This window comes from Prionailurus bengalensis, chromosome A1, assembly GCF_016509475.1.
Source record: "Prionailurus bengalensis isolate Pbe53 chromosome A1, Fcat_Pben_1.1_paternal_pri, whole genome shotgun sequence".
Lineage (NCBI taxonomy): Eukaryota > Metazoa > Chordata > Mammalia > Carnivora > Felidae > Prionailurus > Prionailurus bengalensis.
Window position 1 is genome coordinate 227,309,055 of NC_057343.1, and position 22,475 is coordinate 227,331,529.

Sequence of the window (22,475 nt, forward strand, 5' to 3'; positions counted from 1 at the left end):
GGAGTAGGTGAGATGGAAACTTCATCTCTGGGGTGTTTTTTTAATTTAATTTTTAATTTTTTTCCCCTTGGGTGTCTTTTTTTTTTTTTAAAGGAAACACTTACGTGAGACAGAATGCCTGCAGTCTTCCAGTGTTTTGCATGCGATTATATTCTCATCCACCCTGCTATCCTGAATCCAGGCTACTTAACAATTACATACGCGTTAAGTCTTCACAACTGTGTGAAATGCTACTATTACCCCACTTTCCCGATGAGGAAACAAGCACAGAGAGGTTAGGTAACTTGCCTGAGATCACACAGCCAGTAGGTCGTAGAGCCAGCATTCGAACCCAGGCAGGCTGGCCCCAGGGTTCCTGTGCCAAAATTGCCCCTCAGAGCACATGCACTTTGCCCGGCACGGTGAGGGGGTCAGATGCCAGAGACTCTGCTCTTTAGTGGTTTACTACTCGGGCAAAGAGTTACAATGCCCTTGTGAAGTCAAACTTGAGAAACAGAGGAGAGGACCGTAGTCAGGGTGGGTTTCCCGGAGGTAGAAGGGAGGATGAGGACAAGGAGGAGTGGGCAGAGGGCAGGTAGACCTTTCCAGGCAGTCTGGCCTTCTGTGGCAGGAAGAGCCGTCTCTTCCTGCAGGTTTGGGGCGTGGGAGCGGGAGCGGGAGTATAGCGCGCAGCCTTCTAGACACAGGGCGAGCTACGTTAGGCTTTGCTTAGACTTGATCAATGGTGATGGAAACAGAGGTTGAAGATGCACCTGACCACCATGCGGGATAAACACGAATCGCGGGGCGGGGTGCGGGTGGCGGTGCTGAGGATACTGTCTGCGCATCCGAAAGACACTTAAGGTTCAGTTTCCCCCTCTACCTTGTGACACCTCTGGGTGGACTGACGGAATGTGCAATGATGCAGTTAAAGGCCTGAAGAAGAATTCAGGAAAGTAGCTGCAATCGCCGGGAACTCGACGTTTGTGTTCTCAGGTTCAGCTGACTGTTGAGCAGGGCTGCAAAAACAGCCCTCAGGTGTCCTCAGCGGGCTGGTGATGTTATTCAATCAGATGTTGATACATGAAAAGAGTGTTTCTGGTTTGTTAAATTACCACACTGCCAGCGAGGGCTGCCGGTTTGATTTGCACCTGATATGATAAGAGGCTAATTATACGGCAGGATGACCCACGTGGCAGGACACTGTTCAGTCATAGCAACACAATATTTATCTGGACAGCAGACAGTCAAGCTGCTAATTCAAGATGCAATCTTTTCCAGGGACTCGGCCAATGCAGTAAAAACAACTTTCCCCCTTCCTTACACAGACACCCTCTGGTTCTCGGAAATACAACCACAGGTTATTTTCTGATCAGCTACCGTTGTAAAAACTTATTTGCTGATGACCTTTTTAAGAAGCATTTTTATATTAAATAATCACCATTATAAAAAGTCTGGTCAGTGACAGGGCACCAAAACACAGAATCCCAGAAGAGATTAAATCCTTTGTGGATTTTAAGAGTAGAATTTCAGGCTTACTTTCTTTTGATGTGTAGATTTTATATGATCGCAAAAGGAATACATGTGTGGGAAAAGCTTTGAAAATACTTAACGTGCACAAAGTAAGAATCCTAGAGATAATCACTAATAATATTGGGGTGATAGTTCCTTTGACATGGTTTTCTTTAGTCGGTTACAAATAGACACATTCTTTGTATTTAATGTTTTATTTTTGAGAGAGAGAGAGAGAGAGAGAGAGAGAGAGAGAGCGAGCGAGCACAAGCGGGGAAGGCTCAGAGAGTGAGGGGGACGGAGGATCCGGAGTGGGTGCTGCACTGACAGCAGAGAGCCCGACGCGGGGCACGAACTCACAAACTGCGAGATCATGACCCGAGCCGAAACCAGACGCTGTAAGCCGGTGAGCCCCCCAGGGACCCTGACGCATTTTTAAAAATAATTTGTAGGGCTGTGCATGTGTGTGAAATACAGGGGTTGGCAAACTGGCTTGCACTTTATTCTTACATATGGTCTATTTACAGTAGCAGAGTTGAGTAGTTGTGAAGAGACCATATGGCCAGCAAACCTTTGAATATTTACTATGTGGCTGTGGACAGAAAAGTTTTCCAACCTGTTTTAATATGTTACGGATCCCACTGACATTCCTTCATTCATTCATTTCATTACACTTAACAGAAATAGAATATCTGTTTTCATAAGGAAGAAGCAAAGCAACAAATGAATCTTCAAAATTACGCGTTCATGGGGTCCCCGGTGGCTCAGTCGGTTGAGCATCCAACTCTTGATTTCATCATCCCAGGGTCATGGGATCAAGCCCCATGTTGGGCTCTGTGCTGAGCATGGAGCCTGCTTGGGATTCTCTCTCTCTCCCTCTGCCCTCTTCCCCACTCACTCATTCTCTCTCTCTCCAAATTAAAAAAAAAAAAATTGTACAAGTGAGTAGATTGAAGTTCTGCTTGTTTTCACTGGGTCCCTTATTCTCTGCATTCAATCAGTAAACCTGTTTGCCTCCAGGATATGTGCTAGACAGCCCCCCACCCCCACCCCATCATCCCCTTGAACCGGTGCCGGCTCTCATCCCTACCGGCCTCCTCTCCTTCCTCGATCGTGATGAGCTGGTCCTGGTCTCCACACCTAGCCAGAGCTAACTATTTCGATGATTTTCCATTCCACTTGGAACACGGCATGCGCCAACACCGAGGGACCTCGGATGCAATGCCCTCCTAGCTGCCAGGATCCAAGAAAAGCTTTTGGCCACCTGGAATGTATGGGCTTCCAGGCATATCAATTTAAAGGGCCCAGTTTTCTACTCATACTGGTTACAGTCACTCTAAAATCACTGTTGGCTAATTTAGTTATGTTGATAACATAAACTCACGTCTTGTTTACGTCATGTGTCAGCTTGAAAACGCTCCTTTTCCGGGTCTCCCTCCACGTCAATTCTGTTGAAACCAGGGCCACTTTTTGAGAGTAACACATTTTCCAGGTTGTCGTCACTCCTAGTTGTGATGGAGCTCTTTAAAAAAAAAAAAAAAAATCAGTCACTGGAAATTGTACTAAGCTGTAAACAACTGTTTGGATCGGTCTCTGTTTTATCTTTTTCCCCCCGTTTTATCGAGATATAACTGACACAACGCTGTGTAAGTTTAAAAGGTACAACATAATGGGTAGATGTATGGAATTTTGCAAAATGATGACCACAATAAGTTTAATGAACACTCTTCACCTCATACAGTTACAAATTTTTCTTCCGTGGGACGAGAACTCTCTTATCTACTAAGACCTGCTCTCTTAGCAAACGTATGATGTTATTAACTATAGTCATCAGGCTGTGTGTTGTGTCCCCAGAACTTATTTACCCTATAACTGGAAGTTTGGGCCCCTTGTCCACTTTCATCCAATCTTGCCAACCCCTGCCTCTGGCAGCCACCAATCTGCCCATCAGTCTTTATCATGCGACCGCTTGCTATATATTACTCTTTCAGTAAATTATTTTATTTTATTTTATTTTATTTTATTTTATTTTATTTTATTTTATTTTATTTTATTTTATTTTAACTCCAGCACAGTTAACATACAGTGCTCTATTAGTTGCAGGTGTACAATATAGTGATTCAGCAAGGGCTCTCCTTAATTCCCTCCTCACCCATTTGCCCCACCCCTTTTTGGATCAATTTCTGAGAGACGCATTTGCGTTAACACTTAGCCCCTTCAATTGTGATGCCACACCCCCCACAAATAATTATGAAATCTGATAAGTGCCCTTTTCTTTCTCTTTAGTTATGTTGTTACTTGTTTATTTTATTTATTTTATTTCATTTTATTTCATTTTATTTTATTTTACCAATTCTATTGAGTAACCCCTATGACATCTAAAAGCTTCCCATTGATGGATGTCATTTCCACCATTCTTCTTCCCCGAGCTCTTTTCTACTCACAGTAAAGAAATTCAAGTTGCAGCCCTCGTACATGACAGATTGAGTTAGAGCACAAGCATGTGGCCACATCCTCTTTTTGAGGGTTAGTTTCAAGTGAAACAAAGCAAAGCATGTTTTAAAGGGATGACGGTTACCCCATGGTGGACTCTGAGGTCCCCCCTTGGGAATGAACCCTGGTTAATACCCCTCCCAGGAGGAGCCTCCCTTTTGCCCTCAGGGTTTGTAAATGGCGAAGAGCCTGGGAACAACTGTTTCTCATTTTGGTGAGATTCCCAGTCCATCTCACTTGAGGACAGTTGCGCTTTCATGGGGAGAGAAGGGGACTCATCATCCTGAGATTAGGTACACATAGTGTCCCCTCTTGCACATCCATCCACAGCTGGTGCTGCCTAGCCTCTGTTACAGCCTCTGACATGGTGTGTCCCTTGCTCTGTGCTTCTATTTCGGACTCGAGGTGGTTTTAGATTTTAACTGCTTGTGATGGCCACAGAAGCCAGATCAGGAGGAGTCTTAAGTGAGTCATGCCCTCCACAGTTTTCGATACGACTTATGATTTCATTGTCTCATTAAGTCAAGTTTGATATAAACAATTCACGTTGGTTATAAATAAGCGGATTGAAAGCAGCATCTGGCAGTGCGAATCCACTATGGAAATTTATGATGAACTGTGTGTGTGGCGTTGCCATGGTTCGATGCTAAAAGTAGGTGCAGGTAAGAAGCCAAGTCTCGTTTCCATTTTTAAACCATGAACTTCCTCTAATACTCAAAATAGGAAAGAAACATGAAAGGTAAGGACAAATGGCACACGTGGAAAGGAAACCTGAACTTGGTTTCAATCCTGGAAGTTTTTTCAGAGTAAGGGAAAAAAACGGCAGGTTGTGACGGCTTTCCTGAGAACACCTTGGGAGTAGCTCACACATGCTCACAGCTCACCTCCAAGGACACTGCTTCCCCCAAGGAGCGTGCCCAGTGCCCTGTCTTGCATATGTCCAAGGAGATGGGTGCACAGGCGTCTGTTGCCCTGGGTCAGCCCACCTCTGACTGCTGGGTCCAGTCCTGGCATTGCCTCTTGGCTGGTGCTGACACTGGGTGGGAGGGAAGCAAGATAATCTTGGGGGCTCTTGGGGAACACGGGGTGCAGTGTGGTTAGCACCGGGCTCAGCCGGAGAGTGCGGGCCAAGGTTGGGTAGGTCGAGGGGAGCAGTGCTAAGAGGGCAGCGAGGTGGCCTCTCCAGGTCTCTGAAGAGGCGAGGAGTCCTCGGAAAGGGCAGGTGGGCAGAAACCAGTTTGTGGCTGGCACGATTGGAGCACCGCCATCAGTAACATGGCACTGGATTATAACCCGAAAGATAAGTTCTGAGTCCAGCTGAGTCTTCACTGATACAAATGATTGAATAAGTAAGTGAATGAGGGAGGGAGACAAATCTACTTTGCAGAGGAATTTCAAATAGTATGTATAGTCACTACCGCCCCATTCAGGAGGCAGAGCTGTGTCTTTGTGCAGCCCTCCCTGCCCCTTGAATGTGAGTTGCACTCAGTCTTGCTTCCCCAAGACTGTAGCGTGGAAAGGGAAAAGCAATAACCTTCCAGTGGAGAAGCCTGGCAAACACGGCTTTATCCAAGTGAGCAAGTTAACATCAGCAGGGAGAAGTCATGTGGGCATCATGGACCCCTGACATGATGTCTGGAGAAGGGCCCTTCATCTCCGTGATCTTTTTCCCCAAAAGCCACCATCTCCCTCTAATCATGAGAAAAACATCAGACAAATCTAAATTGAGGGGCGTTCTCCAGAATACCTGATGTCTACAAGATACTCCTCAAAGCCATGAAGGTCATAAAACCAAGGCAAGACTGAGCAAGTCTCCGACCAGAGGAGACTGAGACGCTATGGTGACCAAACACAATATGGCGCCTCAGACGGGCTCCTGGAAGAGAAAAAGAGTGAGTGTGGGTGGGAACTGGTGAAATACAAATGAGTCTGGGGTTCAGGTCATGGTGATATACCAGTGTTGGGTTTCGTTTTTGACAAGTGTACCGTATTAATAAAAGATGTTAGCCCAGGGAAACTAGGTGGGGGGTGTGTTGGAGCTCTGTGTACTATCTTTGCCGCTCTTCTATGAGTCTAAAATCATTCCGAAATTTAACATGTATTAAAACAAATTTGCGTATGCTTATGGGAGAGAAGCTGTGGATGCTGGAGGAAACCTCTCATAGGAATTCCTGGAGACAGGAAGTCAGGGATTAACACCATGAGAGGCTCACTGGATCCAGTTTCCCTTCCAAGGCTCTTTAAGGTTCACATTTGGGTTTATTTCTCTCTTTTTTTAAAGGTCATTGTTTTGCTAGTCACTGAAGCGGTTTTACTCACACCCTGATAGACATGATGTCACTAATGGGACACCGTAAAGTTGCTATTAGCATATCATTTGGAAGCCTGAGCGGCCTAAAGGAGGCAAACCACGTTTCCGAGAGATCAGGTTTATTATCAGACAGTGGTTGAGGCAATAGGGAGACGCCATCCCATTAGGTTACCGGAGGGACTTGCCCTTTCCTTCAAGAAGAAATTGTGAGGTCTCTTAAGGCCCTCCTCTTTCCCACTTATCAAGACCACGAGATGTTCAGCTTTTCTTGTTGCAAATGCTTCTAAAGGGGTTGGTTCCTCTTCAAAAATACCCCCTTGCCTGGAGGAGAGGTTCTCTCAGTGTCTGAGGAGATCTCTCATCCTCAGGCTGCCTCAGCAAGGGGAGCTCCCCAGCCAAGGCCACAACAGGGCCAGATGGCACACCGTGAAAAGGGACTAGGAAACTTTCTGGTCACCCAACCTGTAGCCTCAAAAGTAATATGGAAATAATGATTAACTATCGTAGGACTGTTGAACTGAAAAGTCTTCATTTTTGTTTGGCTTCTCCACAAAATACTGGGGGAATGTATAGCCAGGAAGCATCTTATCAGGTGCTATTTAAGGAACGAAAAATAATTTTCGACACTGACATAAGCAAAATATGATAAGGACGATCAACATATAACAAACGTCTTACGCAATCCATAGTTAAACAGAAAGTTACGATGGCCGTCTTTGGTTATGTTTTTAAAAAGTTCAAGAGGTGGGGCGCCTGGGTGGCGCAGTCGGTTAAGCGCCCGACTTCAGCCAGGTCACGATCTCGTGGTCCGTGAGTTCGAGCCCCGCGTCAGGCTCTGGGCTGGTGGCTCGGAGCCTGGAGCCTGTTTCCGATTCTGTGTCTCCCTCTCTCTCTGCCCCTCCCCCGTTCATGCTCTGTCTCTCTCTGTCCCAAAAAATAAATAAACGTTGAAAAAAAAATTTTTTTTTAAAGTTCAAGAGGTGAAGTTTGTTTTGAGCTGTGTGTCACTCTTGTAGAGTCACCCCGATCCTTACCGTCCACACAGACCTCTGTGTCTGCAATTTGCGGCCAGAAATTTTCCATTTCCTGATGTTTGCTCAGAGCAGTGGGGCCTGCCAGAGTTCTTTCTCTCCTGTGGCTATTTGTTCTAAGTTTCTTGGAACCAGAGATTCTCTGTCGAGGACCTTCACCCCCCGAAATACACGTGCAGACTTAGAAGAGAGCTTTAAAGAAGCAAGTGAGCAAGACATCACAGGACAGGTGTCTTCTGCGGAGGGACGTTTGAACCAATGATAACATTTGACTTTGATTTTTGTCAGTAGGTATATTCCTCCTGGAGTTTTATAAGCTTTTCTTTCTCTTTTTTTTTTTTTTTTTGGAGGAGGAGGGTAGTTTGGGGATGGATGGGAGGAAGAGAGAAAGAAATTAGCTTGCTCCAGAGGCATGTCAACTGTTTTAAGGAGAGAAGGGGTGAGGAAGTAAGTAGGAAAGAAACCAGTCACAGGTGACCAACAGGCCCTCTGAGAGGAGATCACAAACCAGAGTTTGTAGCGGCCACGTTTAGTGCCACAAAGTGGGTCTCAAGAAACGCAGGACGCGACAAAAAACGAGCCAGTGCCATAGGGTGATGTGACGCGTGAGGTCCCAGCACCCTCCCTGTTTCACACAGTCTTTTTCCCTGGTCTTCCTTAAGCCATTGCCAGATTGCTGCTTCTTCCTTCTGTCAGTGTTTTTCCTGAGGCTACGCTCCTACTCTCTGTTCATTTCAACTTCCTGCTCTTCTCCCCCATCATCCCTTACCCCCGACCCTTCCTGTTGTGATCCCACTGACTACTCAAAAGGGTTACTTGCCATGTTCACGCTTCGCTTCGTGGATCCCAGTGGTTGACAACTCCTGTATATCCCAACTTACCAAGAAACAGTCAGCTCTAGAACAATGAGAGTGTTAGGTGTGCCAGCTCCCTACACAGTTGAAAAAATCCACATATAACTTTTAACTCCTCAAAAACTTTACTAATCGCATACTGTTGGCCAGAAGCCTTACTGAGCCCATAAAGGGGTGATTAACACACATTTTGGATATGTGTTATATGCTGTAGTCTTACAATAAAATGCTAGAGAAAAGAAAATGTTATTAAGGAAATCATAAGAGAAAATACATTTACAGTCCTGTACTGTATGGATTGGAAAAAAATCCATATATAAGTGGACCCATGTTGTTCAAGGGTCAACTGCGTAATGAACTTTTATTGAGAAGAAACATAGTTGGTCAGAAATTTAGGACATTAGTGTTCCCTCACAGAGATCAACATGACAGAGACACAGCTAGCACAGGACATGATTCTTGGAGGCTCTTGAGTCTGTTCCCTAGTGGCCTTTCTACCCCCGTCTTCTTTCCATTCCTTGACCCTCTTTCCCTCCGGCCATTTGCTGACTCTTCTCCCCTGTTGTAATCCTTCGTCACATGCCATCCTTCATGAAGCTTTATTTCATGACACCACTTTGGGGGTGGGGCACAGTTCAACCCATGACAGGGTCAGATGGCAGGTGTAGCATGGACCAGACAGGAAGGGTGTGAGAGTCACCCGCTGGCCAGCCTGAGGGTTTGTGGCGACGTTGGGTCCGGTTGGGGTCCCTACTGAGACCATAACAAATTATGTGACATTCTAGCACAACCTAATACGATGGAAGTTCCAAGAAATAGGGGTAAGAAAATGGTGCTATATTGGGTCCTGCAAGTTCATGGCCTAAACTGATGAGCATGAAGGGGTCCGTTATTGATCATACCAGGACATGAGGTGCAGCTGGGGACTGTCCTAGGCTGGGAAATAGGGTGACTACAGTGATACCTCCAGAAAAAAAAAGGAAGGTCAACCAGAAAACTGGAGGGCAGGGACTTCAGGGGTGCCATGTCTTCAGGGGTGCTATGGTTTTAGAGTACCAGCTATTTTTGGATGAAAAGAAATTTGAAGAAAACACTCCATGTGCTAAGCTTGAAAAAAAGGAAAAAGATAAAATGGGTAACTGGGTTGATTCTGTTCTCATTATTTTGAAAAGAGACCAAGGAAAAAAGTTTCCACTTTCTCTTCCAGGCTATCCAGATGATCTAGGTCGTAGGTTTTCCACTGGAGTACCTGGAGGAACTCTGGATTTCCAAGGACTGGATTCAGGGGCTGTGTTTGGGGGGTGGGGGGTGGGATTGAGGCCATGTTTCAGTGCCCTGGCTCCCATTTCAACCTGGGTAACTCTTTTTGGTTGTTGTATCTTTTCTGTACTAAAGTTTGTCATAACATAGCATTTGGGGAAACAAAGTTTCCGTCGCTCTGAAAGGCACCAAGGACAGGTCTCCGTGTGACTCCGCCAGCCGGAGAGCAAGAGAGACGGTACCGACCCTCTCGTTAGGGTGAGTGTTGTGATTATTCATCGGATTACTGAGTGCTGTGACGAACACCACACACATATAGGGTCATCTGATCCCTTGGTTTTTTGTTTTTGTTTTTGTTTTATCTAAAGGAAATGTTCCTCTTTTACTTTATTCCAAAAATATACTGGCTTTGATCCTAGTCCCATACCTCTATTCCACTTCTGCAAAGCACATAATACATACTGTGAATTGTCCTGGGAAACATTCTCTCTTGGCAACACGGGGAGCCTTCGGTGGGAGATGAGGAAGACGGACAAAGGGAATTCTGACACTTTTTTTTTTTTGATTTAGATAAATGTTTATTTATTTTTGAGAGAGGGAGAGAGAGCCAAGTGGGGGAAGGGCCCAGAAGGAGGGAGACAGAGGGTCCGAAGCAGGCTGTGCACGGACAGCACAGAGCCCGATGCGTGGCTCGAACCCACAAACCCCCAGATCATGATCCGAGCCAAAGCCAGATGTTCAACCGACTAGCGCCACCCCGGTGCCCTGGCAATTCTTACACTTCTGAGTCACTGGGTGCAGGGCAGTCTCGCTCACTTGGGTTCTCTTTCCCTCATTCTTTCAACCAATATATGTCTGCTACCAAACAGCTCCTCAAAGAGGGGGACTGTTACTGGCCTGGCTTAAGTGAGAATCCTGAAGCCTGAGATTTCTGCTGGGGATGTGCTTCTGAAGGCCCTGTTTCCCAAGTGAAAGAGCAGGGATTTTTTTTTTTCTTAAAAAACATTTTTTAAAGAATATTTTTCATTAATGATAGCAAGCTACAGAAGAATTCCCCTTCCATTTAAAAGTCATCTTTCTTTTTTGTATTTTAAAAACAATTTCTTGGGGCGCCTGGGTGGCTCAGTCGGTTAAGCGGCCAACTTCGGCTCAGGTCATGATCTCGCGGTCCTTGGGTTCGAGCCTCGCGTCGGGCTCTGTGCTGACAGCTCGGAGCCTGGAGCCTGTTTCCGATTCTGTGTCTTCCTCTCTCTGACCCTCCCCCGTTCATGCTCTGTCTCTCTCTGTCTCAAAAATAAATAAACGTTAAAAAAATTTTTTTTTAAATTAATAAATAAAAAATAAAAATTTCTTTTCTTACAAGAGCAATTTGTATATATTTGTTACAGAAAAATGGAGAACCCAGGCAGGCAAAAAGAATAAAATGGAAAATATTCCTTATTTACTTCAGCCAGGGGAGAAAACCACGATTAACACCTCAGTATAGATCCTTCAAAATGCCTTTCCTTTCTTCTTCCTCTCCCTCCCTTCCTTGTCTTCTTAACTAAGAAGATCTACCTTTCTGTATCTTCATACGTATCTTTCCAGATATTTTCACCAGGATATAAATGTATATTTTTATATGAATGGTACTATACACCTTTTCTTTCCTCTCTCTTTTTTTTTAGCTAACTGTACCATGGAGAGATTTTTATAACAATCTCATCCTTTTTAGCAGCAGCACAGGATTTCACTGCACCGAAATTCAGTTAATCCCTTATTGACAGGCCTCTACGTTGTTTGGGGTGTTGTTTGTTTTTGTTTTGTTTTGTTTTGTTTTGCAGTTATAGGTGCCTATATTTATTTTATCTCTACATTCAAAAGGTTTTCGTATGATTTATGAAGTACGTAAGATATTACAAATAACATGACATGGAACGTATATATGTGCTTATAGCTTAGCATTGCACAGTATATTCACAGGGCATGTACTGCTCAGGGTATTTGATCACAAGCATTTGGCCGCCCTTAGGCTAGGCGGCAGAGGAAACCAGACCGAACTAGGACAAAAATTACAGTGAGGACAGAGTTTCAGGGTGGGCTACGAACATAGATCAGTGCATTAGAGCTGATGGTGAGAATCTTCTCTGTGGGTGAAGGAGAGCAAAGAGAGCATACAGCTTCCATTTTTCTGACCCTGTTAGCCATTTGGAACATTTCTTTACTCACATAATTAATATTCATTACTAACATCACCTAAAAATATCAGTTTGTTCATGGAGCACCTGGGTGGCTCAGTTGGTTCATCGTCTGACTCTTGGCTCAGGCCATGATCTTGGCTCAGGTCTGACGTTTGGATCAGGCCATGATCTCGCGGTTTGTGGGTTTGAGCCCCACATTGGGCTCTGTGCCGACAGTGCGGATTCTCTCTCTCCCTCTTTCTCTCTCTCTGCCTCTTCCCCACTCATGCTTATTCTTTCTCTTTCTCAAAATAAATTACTAAAAAAAAATACTAGTTCTGTTTCAGGATCTAGCTCAACCATTGCTGAGATACAGTAATGGACAGGAAGGGTCATTGCCTGCTCTGAGAGGGAGAGATTCGGACAGCTGGTGTGTAAACAGCTGATGTGTAAACAGATAGTAAGATGACATATTGCTAAATTTTATGGAGAAAATGCATCAGAATCATGGGACTGAGAATGATATGAGGGATTACTTTTTTAAAAAAAATTTTAATGTTTACTTTTGAGAGAGACAGAGCACAAGTGGGGGAGGGGGAGACACACACACACACACACACACACACACACACACACACACACAGACACACCCCACCGAAGCAGGCTGCAGCTTGCTTCACCTGTGCTGACAGCTCAGAGCCAGATGCGGGGCTCGAACCCACAGGGAGATCGTGACCTGAGCTGAAGTCAGACGCTTAAACAACTGAGCCACCCAGGCATCCCAAGGGATTCCTTTCTAAAAAAGGCAAGAAATAGAAAAGCTTAAGGGAAGGGCAGGGGGCAGAGATGCTGCGTCTTTGGAGATAATGGTGGGCCTTTGGGAGTTAAAAAGATAAATCGAGGCACACTATAAATTTGAAGAGTTTATCTGCACGAAAGTCAGTTTGAATCAAGTGGCACCAAGCTGGAAGTGGCTGGAGCACTCCCCTGACGGGACCCAGGGAAAGACTTTGCTAGAGATTCTGTAGGAGCCAAGCAAGGCAATGATCTGATTGGTTATACGGAGCTCAAGCGACTCCCTTCTTTTGGAAAGCCTACTGGCTGCTTGAGATCAGTCCTCCTTAGATTACCCTTGAGGCATTTGTAGGCTCACATTTGGGTTTGTTAAAGTGTGCTGCTAAAGCATGAGAACCATTTCGATCTAACGGCCTCCTTGTTTAATTAATGCGGCACAGGTGAAGATGGTGAGTAATCAGTGGCGTGTGGGTAAATTTTGAGCAACTGACTCACAACGGGTAGGGATCAGGCAGCCGATTTGTAGCATTTGCCAATTTCCATGGTGCAAAGGCTCCCACCACCGCTGGCCCCAACTACCTATTTTATACCACTGGATGCGAGAGGGAAGAGATAGGAACAGTTTCCATGAGCCAGTCAGACCACAGCTGGTGGGTGGTAGGACATATGGGCTTGGAATTCTGGGGCATGTTTGACGGGGAATATAGATTTGGGCCTACAAGTGGGGGGTTAAAGGCTGGGAAGAGAGAGATTTCCTAAGGAGATCGTATAGCATGAGAGGGGACTTGGCCGGTGTTAGAACACTGGGACTGCGCTCTCCAAGTGTGGGTCCCCCGTCAGCAGCATCAGCAGCATCTGGGAGCAGGTTCATGGCACATCCCTGGCCTGCGGAGTTAGAGTGGCCGAGGGTGGGGAAGCCCTGTCCTCGTGATCACCAGCGTTGAAGAGCCAGTTAGAAGAAGGGCACCTAGAGAGACCAAGAAGGAATGTTGAGAGAAGCTGGAGCTGAGCACAGGAAGTGGAGACTTTGAGCCAAGCATGGGGACAGTGCCAGGACAGAGGGAAGCGGGCTGCAGTGAAGGGCCCCCAGGAGGTCAAGTCAGATGGGATGAACAGTATCAGCTGCATTTGAAGAGCAGTACCGGAGTCATGGTGGGGGCAGGAGGTAGGTTGTAATTGGTGAGGAGTGACTTGATCACGGGCCATTGGTTAGGACCTTTGGCTTGAAGAACAGAAGACAAAGGTTAGTAACTGGGAGATGTGTGCTCAGTGATAAGGTTTCTGGAAGAGGCCTGGATAGATTTGTGGCTGAGAGAAAGAGCCAGTAGAATTTGGAAAGGTCCTGGAGGCAAGAAGGAGATGGGATAATTTTGGCACAAATTGGAGGAGAGTAGAAGGGAGGGAATCAAGACCTTGGGACGCACCCTGGCCTTGAAGAAGTTACCTGTGGGATCTTATCCTTGTCTTCAGAGGCTGGAGGGAAGGAGGGATGGAGAAGATTCTGGCAGATGGAGCAAATGCTCCATGGACTCTTCTTAGTACTGTCCTATTGATAGATCTTCTGTAAATCTCTACCCTTATCCCTTTTGATGAAAAGTGATTCTGGAAATGTTCCTGAAGCAGTTGTTAAGATTGTGTTAGCCACTCTGCTCTCACGGGAACTTTTGTTTTATTTCTAACTTAAACCAATTTTGGCAAGAGAAGTAGAGAATTAAAGTTCTAAAGCTGTACAGATCACTAGAAATGCAACACAAGCAACGTATAACATTTAAAATTTCTAGTAGCCGCAGCAAAAAATAAAAAAACAAGTAAAAGTAATTTTAATAATATATTTTACTTGATTGATACACCCCAAATATCATCACGACATGTAGTCAATATGAAAATTAGTAATGAGATATTTTACATTCTTTTTTTTTCTGTGTCTTGAAAGCCTGCACTAGCCACAGTTCCTGTGCTGGGTGGCTGCCATATTGGACGGTGCATCTCTAGAGTCTATACGGTTCTGTAGCACTGAACGCTGATAGAAGAAATAAAAATGTGCCTGTTCTTAGGAGGTGACAAAGACTCTTTGGTCAGCCTCCTCTGAGCTCTTTTGCATCTAGGCTATATCCTTGGGTATGTTCTCAAGAACCCAGTTTGCTTGCTTGTTTTTAAGTTTTTATTTATTTAAGTAATCTCTACACCCAACAAGGGGCTGAAACTCACGACCCCAAGATCAAGTGTTGCTTCCTCCTCCAACTGAGCTAGCTAGGCACCCCCTCAAGAACCCAGTTTTAGCAGGAGTCCTGTCAGGTCCGTTTAGCGGGAACCCCTCACCCTTGACATCTGATCATCCTCAGTCTCTGACCAAATTCCTCATCTCCCAACTCCCCGGGTAATATCTGACCACCTTGGCCTCCCTTCAGCAAGAATGCCATCAGGTCAGCTTGGCAAAGAATCACCCTCCCTATCTTAGTAATTTTCTGTGCACCAGTGACTCCCCCCTCCTGCACCGGTACCCAGCACTTGGCCATTCATGATAATATTGCCCTGTAACCTCCAAGAGAGGGAGGATCCCTCCTATTGTCTCTGATAGAAAGTTCCAGAGCCTTAGTGAATGCTGCCAAAGAAGAGTGGGAAGAAAAAAGTCAGACCAATGATTATGTGAAGAGAAAAAGCAACATCAAGAAAAGTGGACAATTAACTTTGATATGGCAGTGATTTCCTTAGGTCATCCTATATGACTGAACAGCAAAGGAAATAAAAATGCTTGTTTAACATATACTACTGAAACCGAATGTATACAGATTTTGGGGGAGTATGGATACAAGACAACTTGAACTGTGGAAGTGTGTGGCACACGAGCTTTCGCCAGAATGCGTGGTTTCTGCTGTCTGTTCAGCTGGAGAAGTGAAAAGAATGCTCTGCACTCGGGTCTCTCCTGATTGGTCAATGGTGGATCACCTGACTTTGCCGGGCCCCTTTTCTTCAGCACCCAAAATGTTGGATGGCTTCTGGGGCCCTCAGGGTTTCTCCTACGTCTGTATGCTGTGAGTCCTTTCGTCCAGGATGCCCAGTGAATTGCAGGTCAGCAGTGCCGAGGAAACCCTTGCAACCCCAGCCCCCCACAGGGCTGAAGGTGTCACTGACGTTAGGAAGCCACCCGCTGTGTCAGCGATGTAGCTACACTCTAGTTTCTGTTACGGTGTTGTCCCTGTTCCCCCCTCTCATCCTTGTGAATTTCAGAAGCTCACACATTTATACCTAAAGGAGGATCCATTGTTGGAGCAAGTAATTTAAAAATGCATGAAGGAGGGGCGCCTGGGTGGCGCAGTCGGTTAAGCGTCCGACTTCAGCCAGGTCACGATCTCGCGGTCCATGAGTTCGAGCCCCGCGTCGGGCTCTGGGCTGATGGCTCGGAGCCTGGGGCCTGTTTCCGATTCTGTGTCTCCCTCTCTCTCTGCCCCGCCCCCGTTCATGCTCTGTCTCTCTCTGTCCCAAAAAAAATAAAATAAAATAAAAAGTTGAAAAAAAATGCATGAAGGAGTACTTAAAGGAAGTATTTTAATAAATATTTCATATTAGTAGTAAGTCATCTGTTGGGACACTAATCAGTTGTCCTTTGAACTGAGAAGCACATTTCAGGAATCTATTTAGTTCTGTAGTAACTAACCAACTAAGTTTGACGACAGCTATACTCAAAAGTTCAAATGTTTATTTATTTTATTATTTTTTAATTTTTTTTAACGTTTATTTATTTTTGAGACAGAGAGAGACAGAGCATGAATGGGGGAGGGGCAGAGAGAGAGGCAGACACAGAATCGGATGCAGGCTCCAGGCTCTGAGCCATCAGCCCAGAGCCCAACGCGGGGCTCGAACTCACGGACCGCGAGATCGTGACCTGAGCTGAAGTCGGACGCTTAACCGACTGAGCCACCCAGGAGCCCCTATTTTATTTTTGAGAGAGAGAGAGAGAGAGCCCACATGAGCAAATGGGAGGAGCAGAGAAAGAGGGAGACAGAGGATCTGAACCAGGCTCTGTGTTGGCTGCAGCGAGCCCGATGCAGGGCTTGAGATGCGGGGCTTGAACTTACAAACTGTGAGATCACGACGTGAGCTGAAGTCATATGCTCAACTGACTGAGCAACCCAGGTGCCCATGCGCTCAGATATTCAAAAAATAGTAAACTGGGAGTTTAGGGGAACAAGAGTTAAAACTAATGGGATAGAATTGTTAAAATTGAGAGTTAGATCGTAGAATTAGCTTTTTGGCGTTGATAAGTGTGAAGTGCTGAGTGGGAACCTGGGTGGCTCAGTTGGTTAAGCCTCTGACACTGGTTTTGGCTCAGGTCATGATCTTGAAGATGGCGAGGTTGGGGCCCATGTTGGGCTCCATGCTGATAGTACGGAGCCTGCTTGGGATTCTCTCTCTCCCTGTTTCTCTGCCCCTTACCCCCTCCCCGCTCATGTACATACACCCACGCTGCGTGTGCTCTCTCTCAAAATAAATAAACAAACTTTAAAAAAAGTGCTGAAATATTCTCACTGATAATGTTTGCAGTGTTGCAACTTTTCTAACAATACAGCACCCTGCTTTGGGTCTGAGAGGCATTTGCAAAACCTGATTTTCAGAACTCTGCTATGACTGTTTTCTTTCAAGGTCAAAAGTGTTTGAGTTATGTGTTTGAGTATCTGCACTGACTTAACCTCAGACTTTGAAGTCTGGAGCTTTCAATCTTGTGTGAGGTATTAAAGAAATTGTCAGAATTGTGACATGCGTGTGTCACAGAACAGCTGACACTATCCCAAAGAAAGCAGATTAATATGTTATCTGCTTCAACTCTTCAGTTCTTTAATGCTCTAGAAATCACTTCGACACATGTAAATGTCAAACATACATTAAATGTAGATAAATTGCTATGTAGTGACAATGGGACATACACATCTAAATTTTTTTTTAATGTTTATTTATTTTTTGAGAGAGAGAGACAGCATGAGTGGGGGAAGAGCAGAAAGAGAGGCAGACACAGAATCTGAAGCAGGCTCCAGGCTGTCAGCACAGAGCCGGACATGGGGCTTGAACTCACGAACCTGAGATCATGACCTGAGCCGAAGGTGGACACTTAACCACTGAGCCGCTCAGGTGCCCCGTGGAACACACATGTTTTTAAAAGTAAAGCATTTTCTTTCTTTCTTTTATTTTTTAACATTTATTTTTTGAAAGAGAGAGAGAGAACAAGCAGGGGAGGGGCAGAGAGAGAGGGAGACACAGAATCCGAAGCAGGCTCCAGGCTCTGAGCTGTCAGTACAGAGCCCGACGTGCGGCTCGAACCCACGAACTGTGAGACCATGACCTGAGCTGAAGTCAGACGCTTAACCGACTGAGCCACCCAGGCATCCCTGTTTCTAGTTGTTTTGAGAGAGAGAGAGAGAGAGCACGTGGGGGGGGGGGCAGAGAGGGAGGGAGAGAGAGAGCACATGAGAGAGAGAGAGAGAGAGAGAGGAGAGAATCTTAAGCAGCCTCCATGTTCAGTGCAGAGCCTGACATGGGGCTCGATCCCAAAAATCATGAGATCGTGACTTAAGCTGAAATCAAGTGTCAGACGCTTAACCAACCAAGGCACCCAGGCACCCGAAAAGTATATTGTCTATTAATAATTAGATCCTGCTTACTACTTTACCTAATGTTCCTAATCAGGAAAAAAAAATGATCTCAACTTTTTATGCAAAGGTTTTAGGGTATATTCCTAAAAGAATCTCGGTAATATTTTTCTTAGCCTTTTTTTTTTTAAATGAAGAAGGAGCTATACTTTCTTTTTTAAATTGAGATATAATTGACACATAATGTGCATTTCAGGTGCACAACATAGTGATTTGATATTCATATGTACTGAGAAGTGATCAACATGATGTCGAGTTAACATCCACACACACAGTTACAATTTTTTTTTCTTGTGATGAGCACTTTTAAGATCCATTTTCTCAGCACCTTTCAAATACACGATACAGTGTTATACTCTGTCATCACCATGCTGTACATTACACCCCCCAGGACTTATTTATTTTATAACTGGAAGTTTGTACCTTTTGACCACCTAGGTGCAACCTTCTAGCCTCTTTAGAAGCAGGAAAAATTGAAGTGATTTTTGTCCTGCTCATAGAAGCTGCAGCAAATGAGGGTACTTGGTGATTGATTACACGTATGTAATGATGAGCCAAGCTATAAAAATATCTTGGGCACGCGGCCCAGCCGTGTGCCAATGTCAGGCTGCTTGCTCTCTGATGACAGAGGGGAATCTGTGGGAGGAGCCCTGTTGCCCAAAAGAACACACGGGCTCATTTGTGTCCATACCCATTCTGGGTTGAGAAATCGAGATGACCCAAAGGAAGATTTTCTTGCAAAACAGTGTCCCTCAAAACACAATTGTTCTTGGTGTGTGTTTCTCTCTCTCTTTTTTTTCCCCTTTGGAGTAAACGACCTCTCGCTGAGTGGCTGAGCATTCTCAGAACAAACACGGCTCTCAGCTCTGGCACGTCCAGCCCATCTCACTCTCCACCCCCAGCCTCCTCCTCTGAGTCGGAGATATGATGGCCCAGGCTGAAGTTTTAGGCTCCCCATGGCCATGCCACCCTTCAGTGGGTGCCTCGTCATGCCAGGAAAAGAAAACAAGAAATAGGAAAGAAAAAGGGTGGGCAGGTCTAGGTGAAGTCATCCCAATAAAGGTTAATAGCTGGGCGGTGACACCTTCTCACACCACTGGAGAGAAAATGCTTGCTCCCAGCTGCCTGTCACGGTACTGGGAGTAAGAGGTGACCTATTTATTTTTAGAAGGGGACAGTCATAATAACCCGGCTCCTAGCTTCATTCAAGGCAGGCAGGTGCTTTGGACGTTTGTAAACACCTACTTTCTGAAGAAGGGAGGAGCGCTTTTTTTTTTTTTTTTTTTTCAAAAGGGAAAGAACTTGAAGGCTGGGGATCTTCCCCCGGGACACTCGCTGTTGAGTGGAGAAGAAGCCATTGTAGCACACGAGTGCTACAGCCGTGTCCACTCGGCCATTATTTTTATACAGGGCAGAAATGCCTGAAGGTGACGACTTTGGACCAGGCCAAAGGTAATTGCGATATATATTTACTTTTTCTTGAGTCTTTTTTATTTGCTAGTTATCTTTTTTAAAAGGCATTATCATTCATTTCAAAGTAGTTTAAGACAAACAAACAAAAAGATGAGGAGTGCCACCCCTCAATTCCAGGGAAACTGAGGAGAGAGACCTAAAATTAACCGAACATACACTAGAAACATAGGTGAATAGGTGTTTTTCTTAAATGAGGAAGGCATGGCCTGAAAGTTTACAAAATGTTTCCCCCTACACCGTGTAGAATCCACTTGAATTTTTTGATGATCTTTAACTTTAGATAATGGTTGTTGGAAATCTAAGCTAGCGAATATTTTGTAAAATGTTTGAACACTTCTAAAGGTTAAAAATTAGACCAATATACCCATTAGGACATGGTGATACTTCCTTTTTTTGCTATAGTTCTTATCTTTGGAAATGTGATCAGTCCCCCCCCCCCCCCCCCCCCCGCAGTACATTAATTGTATCGGTGTTTTTATTAACATTGAGCTCTAAGAAGGGGGAGAGCCAGGAAGAGAAGCAGGCAGTTATTCCTGCTAATATGGGCCTGACGTGTGCCCACAGTGAAAGTCTCCATTTCTAGCCCCGTGGCTGTGTTCATAAACTTTGTGTGGATCGGTTTCACTGGAATGCTAAGTAGGGTCATTGAGATTCAGATAGGAAGGAGAAAGAAAGCTGTTAAAAACAGAAAGGAGTTAAATGACAGTCTTACTATTGTCAGAAAAAGTGGAAACTGCTAACTCTTTAGGAACAGGAATGCCAAAATGTGTTTGTGTCCTCCTACTAAAGATAAGCATCCCTTAAAGGCACAGCATAGGGAATAGTCAGTGGTATTGTAACAGTGCTGTGTGGAGACAGGTGGTGGCTACACTTGTAGGGGGTGCAGCATAATGTGCACACTTGTCCCATCACTGTGTTGTACACCTGAAACTAATGTGACATTGTGTGTCATCTATACTCCCCCCCCCCGCCACCAAAAGAAAACAAAATACCCATCCCTTTTCAGCCATGGCTATAAGGGGTGTGTGTGTGTGTGTGTGTGTGTGTGTGTGTGTGTGTAGGTGTAGTCCTGTCCTTAAAAGCTTCTGTTTAGTTTTCTCGTCTTTATTTTCTTCCACATTCTTTTCCAGTACATTAAAGGGGACATTCAGTTGACATTTAATTTAATAATGAAACAACTTTCCACATAAAATGAGACGTTAAATCGAGTACCTAAAGATGACATTTATGAAAGTGCCTAGATTCAGCCCATGGACTAACTAGTTAAGAAAACATTTTCAGAGAAGTGTGAATGCCAATTTAGGTTGGAGATGATGGGTTGATCTGTTGATACTGTGTCCCCCGCCATGTCATTTCAACACTTGTGAAATCAGAACTTTGTCTTTTTCTCTTTGCATCATGGCATTCCTCCCAGCTCCCTGCATAGAATTTTGCACAGGAGAGGCATTTTTAATAAATATTTGTTGGACGAAATGTATTTATAAAGCATTTTAACACCTGCAGCAAATATTTAGGCAGCCTGATCATCTCAGAAACTAAAGGGAGAGATTTGGCAGAAATGTAGGAAAGGTGCCTTTAATGAAATGTAACATCATCACAATTAAATTAAGTAGTGAATAATTATTGGTAATTATACATATTTGGAATGAACTGTTTTAGACGTAAACAAACATAAGATCTTTTGCTTTTTACAAAGGATAAACAGGCGAGAAGACGACTCTTCAGTATATACAACATACGAGTATCTATTAATGGTTCTTAGGACTATTACCAAGGACTAATAATATATTTTCTGGAAATGGGAAACTCCTTCTCACTCCTTTGAAGTGCTGGACCCCCACCCAATTTTTTTTTATTTTGATAAGGTAAACGTCAGCTCTTAACAGTTAATGGTTTTCTATACAAAATACTTTGTTTTGCCTCATACATTCTTTTTTCCCTCTATCTGTGCAGAAAGTGAGAAAGGGCACCCAGGCCAGGGGAAATTTTAGAGCTAGGCCAGAAATAAAATGTTGCACTTGAGGGCGAATTTTACTCTCGCTGCATTTGAGATTGGATGCTGTTGGCTAACTCCCTCTGGTGCCACGTCTGAAGGAGAAATAACTATTACAGCTTGTGGCTGCTGACAAAACGTGTTCTCAGCGTTCACGTTCAGCCGGTTCTGGTTGAATTTCACAGTCAGGCTCTTTTCGTGTTACTTTCGTCCCATTTTGCAATTTGGCGACCCGAATTGTAACAGGCAGTGTTTGTAACAGGCAGTGAGCTAAATCTGCATTTAGTCTTGGAAATCGGCGGAAACCAAACGCTGCGGAGCTCCAGGCACACCGGGCCCGACCGCCGTCTGCACGGAGGGTCCACGGGCTCCAGGGTACCGTCTTGTTTCACCAAACGGACGAACGTGAGCACACGTGCCTGGGAGGGGAAGGGGCAGAGGAGAGACCCTCCTCCTCCTTGCTGTTTATCTCGTTCCCCGAAATAGACGCTCTTGGTGAGAGCTTCCACAGACCCTCCATGCCAGCGTCAAGGTCAGGAGATGAGGGGAGAGGGTGTGAAAGGTGCCATTCCGAAGCAGGGTAAGGAAGGCAGACACCCAGGCAGGAAGCACTTGGTGCCAGAGGAGAAGGAAAAAACGTGGGGGTGGTAACCAGGGAAACGGGATCAAGAAATGTGAGGAAAATTACAGTCTGGCCAGAGGCCCGGCCCTCCACGGTTTCCTGCCCCACCTCATTTTGGTCTCCATCGTGGAGGCAGCAGCGTAGCCCCTCAGGTGTCTTTAGCAATGGGGAGGGGGGAGGCTTAGGTAGGTGACACGTGTCCTATTCCAGCTGCCAGGAAGGGGGATGGACCCTAGGCTACCAAGACTGAGCACTCAACGTGCCTTATCATAGGAGCACTCCCCACAGGAGATCCGTGGGTCACTCTGTATGTGTCTAAGTGCTGCATCGAGGCCACTTCCTGTGCCAGGT

At 45.1% G+C, this 22,475-nt stretch overlaps 1 protein-coding gene and 1 long non-coding RNA gene across 3 annotated transcripts in view; both read left to right on the forward strand.

The window, feature by feature from the left end:
- Positions 1-22,475, forward strand: part of RETREG1 (reticulophagy regulator 1) — a 128,721-nt gene that overhangs the window by 72,415 nt on the left and 33,831 nt on the right. The window contains exon 1 of one of the 2 annotated variants that reach the window (XM_043600913.1): positions 18,765-19,488. The exons of the other annotated variant lie outside the window; for it this stretch is intronic. Within the exon in view, the coding sequence (XP_043456848.1) occupies positions 19,454-19,488 (35 nt within the window). The 5' untranslated portion in view covers positions 18,765-19,453. Of the gene's footprint in view, positions 1-18,764; positions 19,489-22,475 lie in introns of those variants that run through there. 2 annotated transcript variants of the gene reach the window in all.
- LOC122495145 lies at positions 2,562-9,290 on the forward strand. Its single transcript, XR_006300345.1, has 2 exons — positions 2,562-7,039; positions 7,276-9,290. It is a non-coding gene; the product is annotated as an uncharacterized LOC122495145 (long non-coding RNA).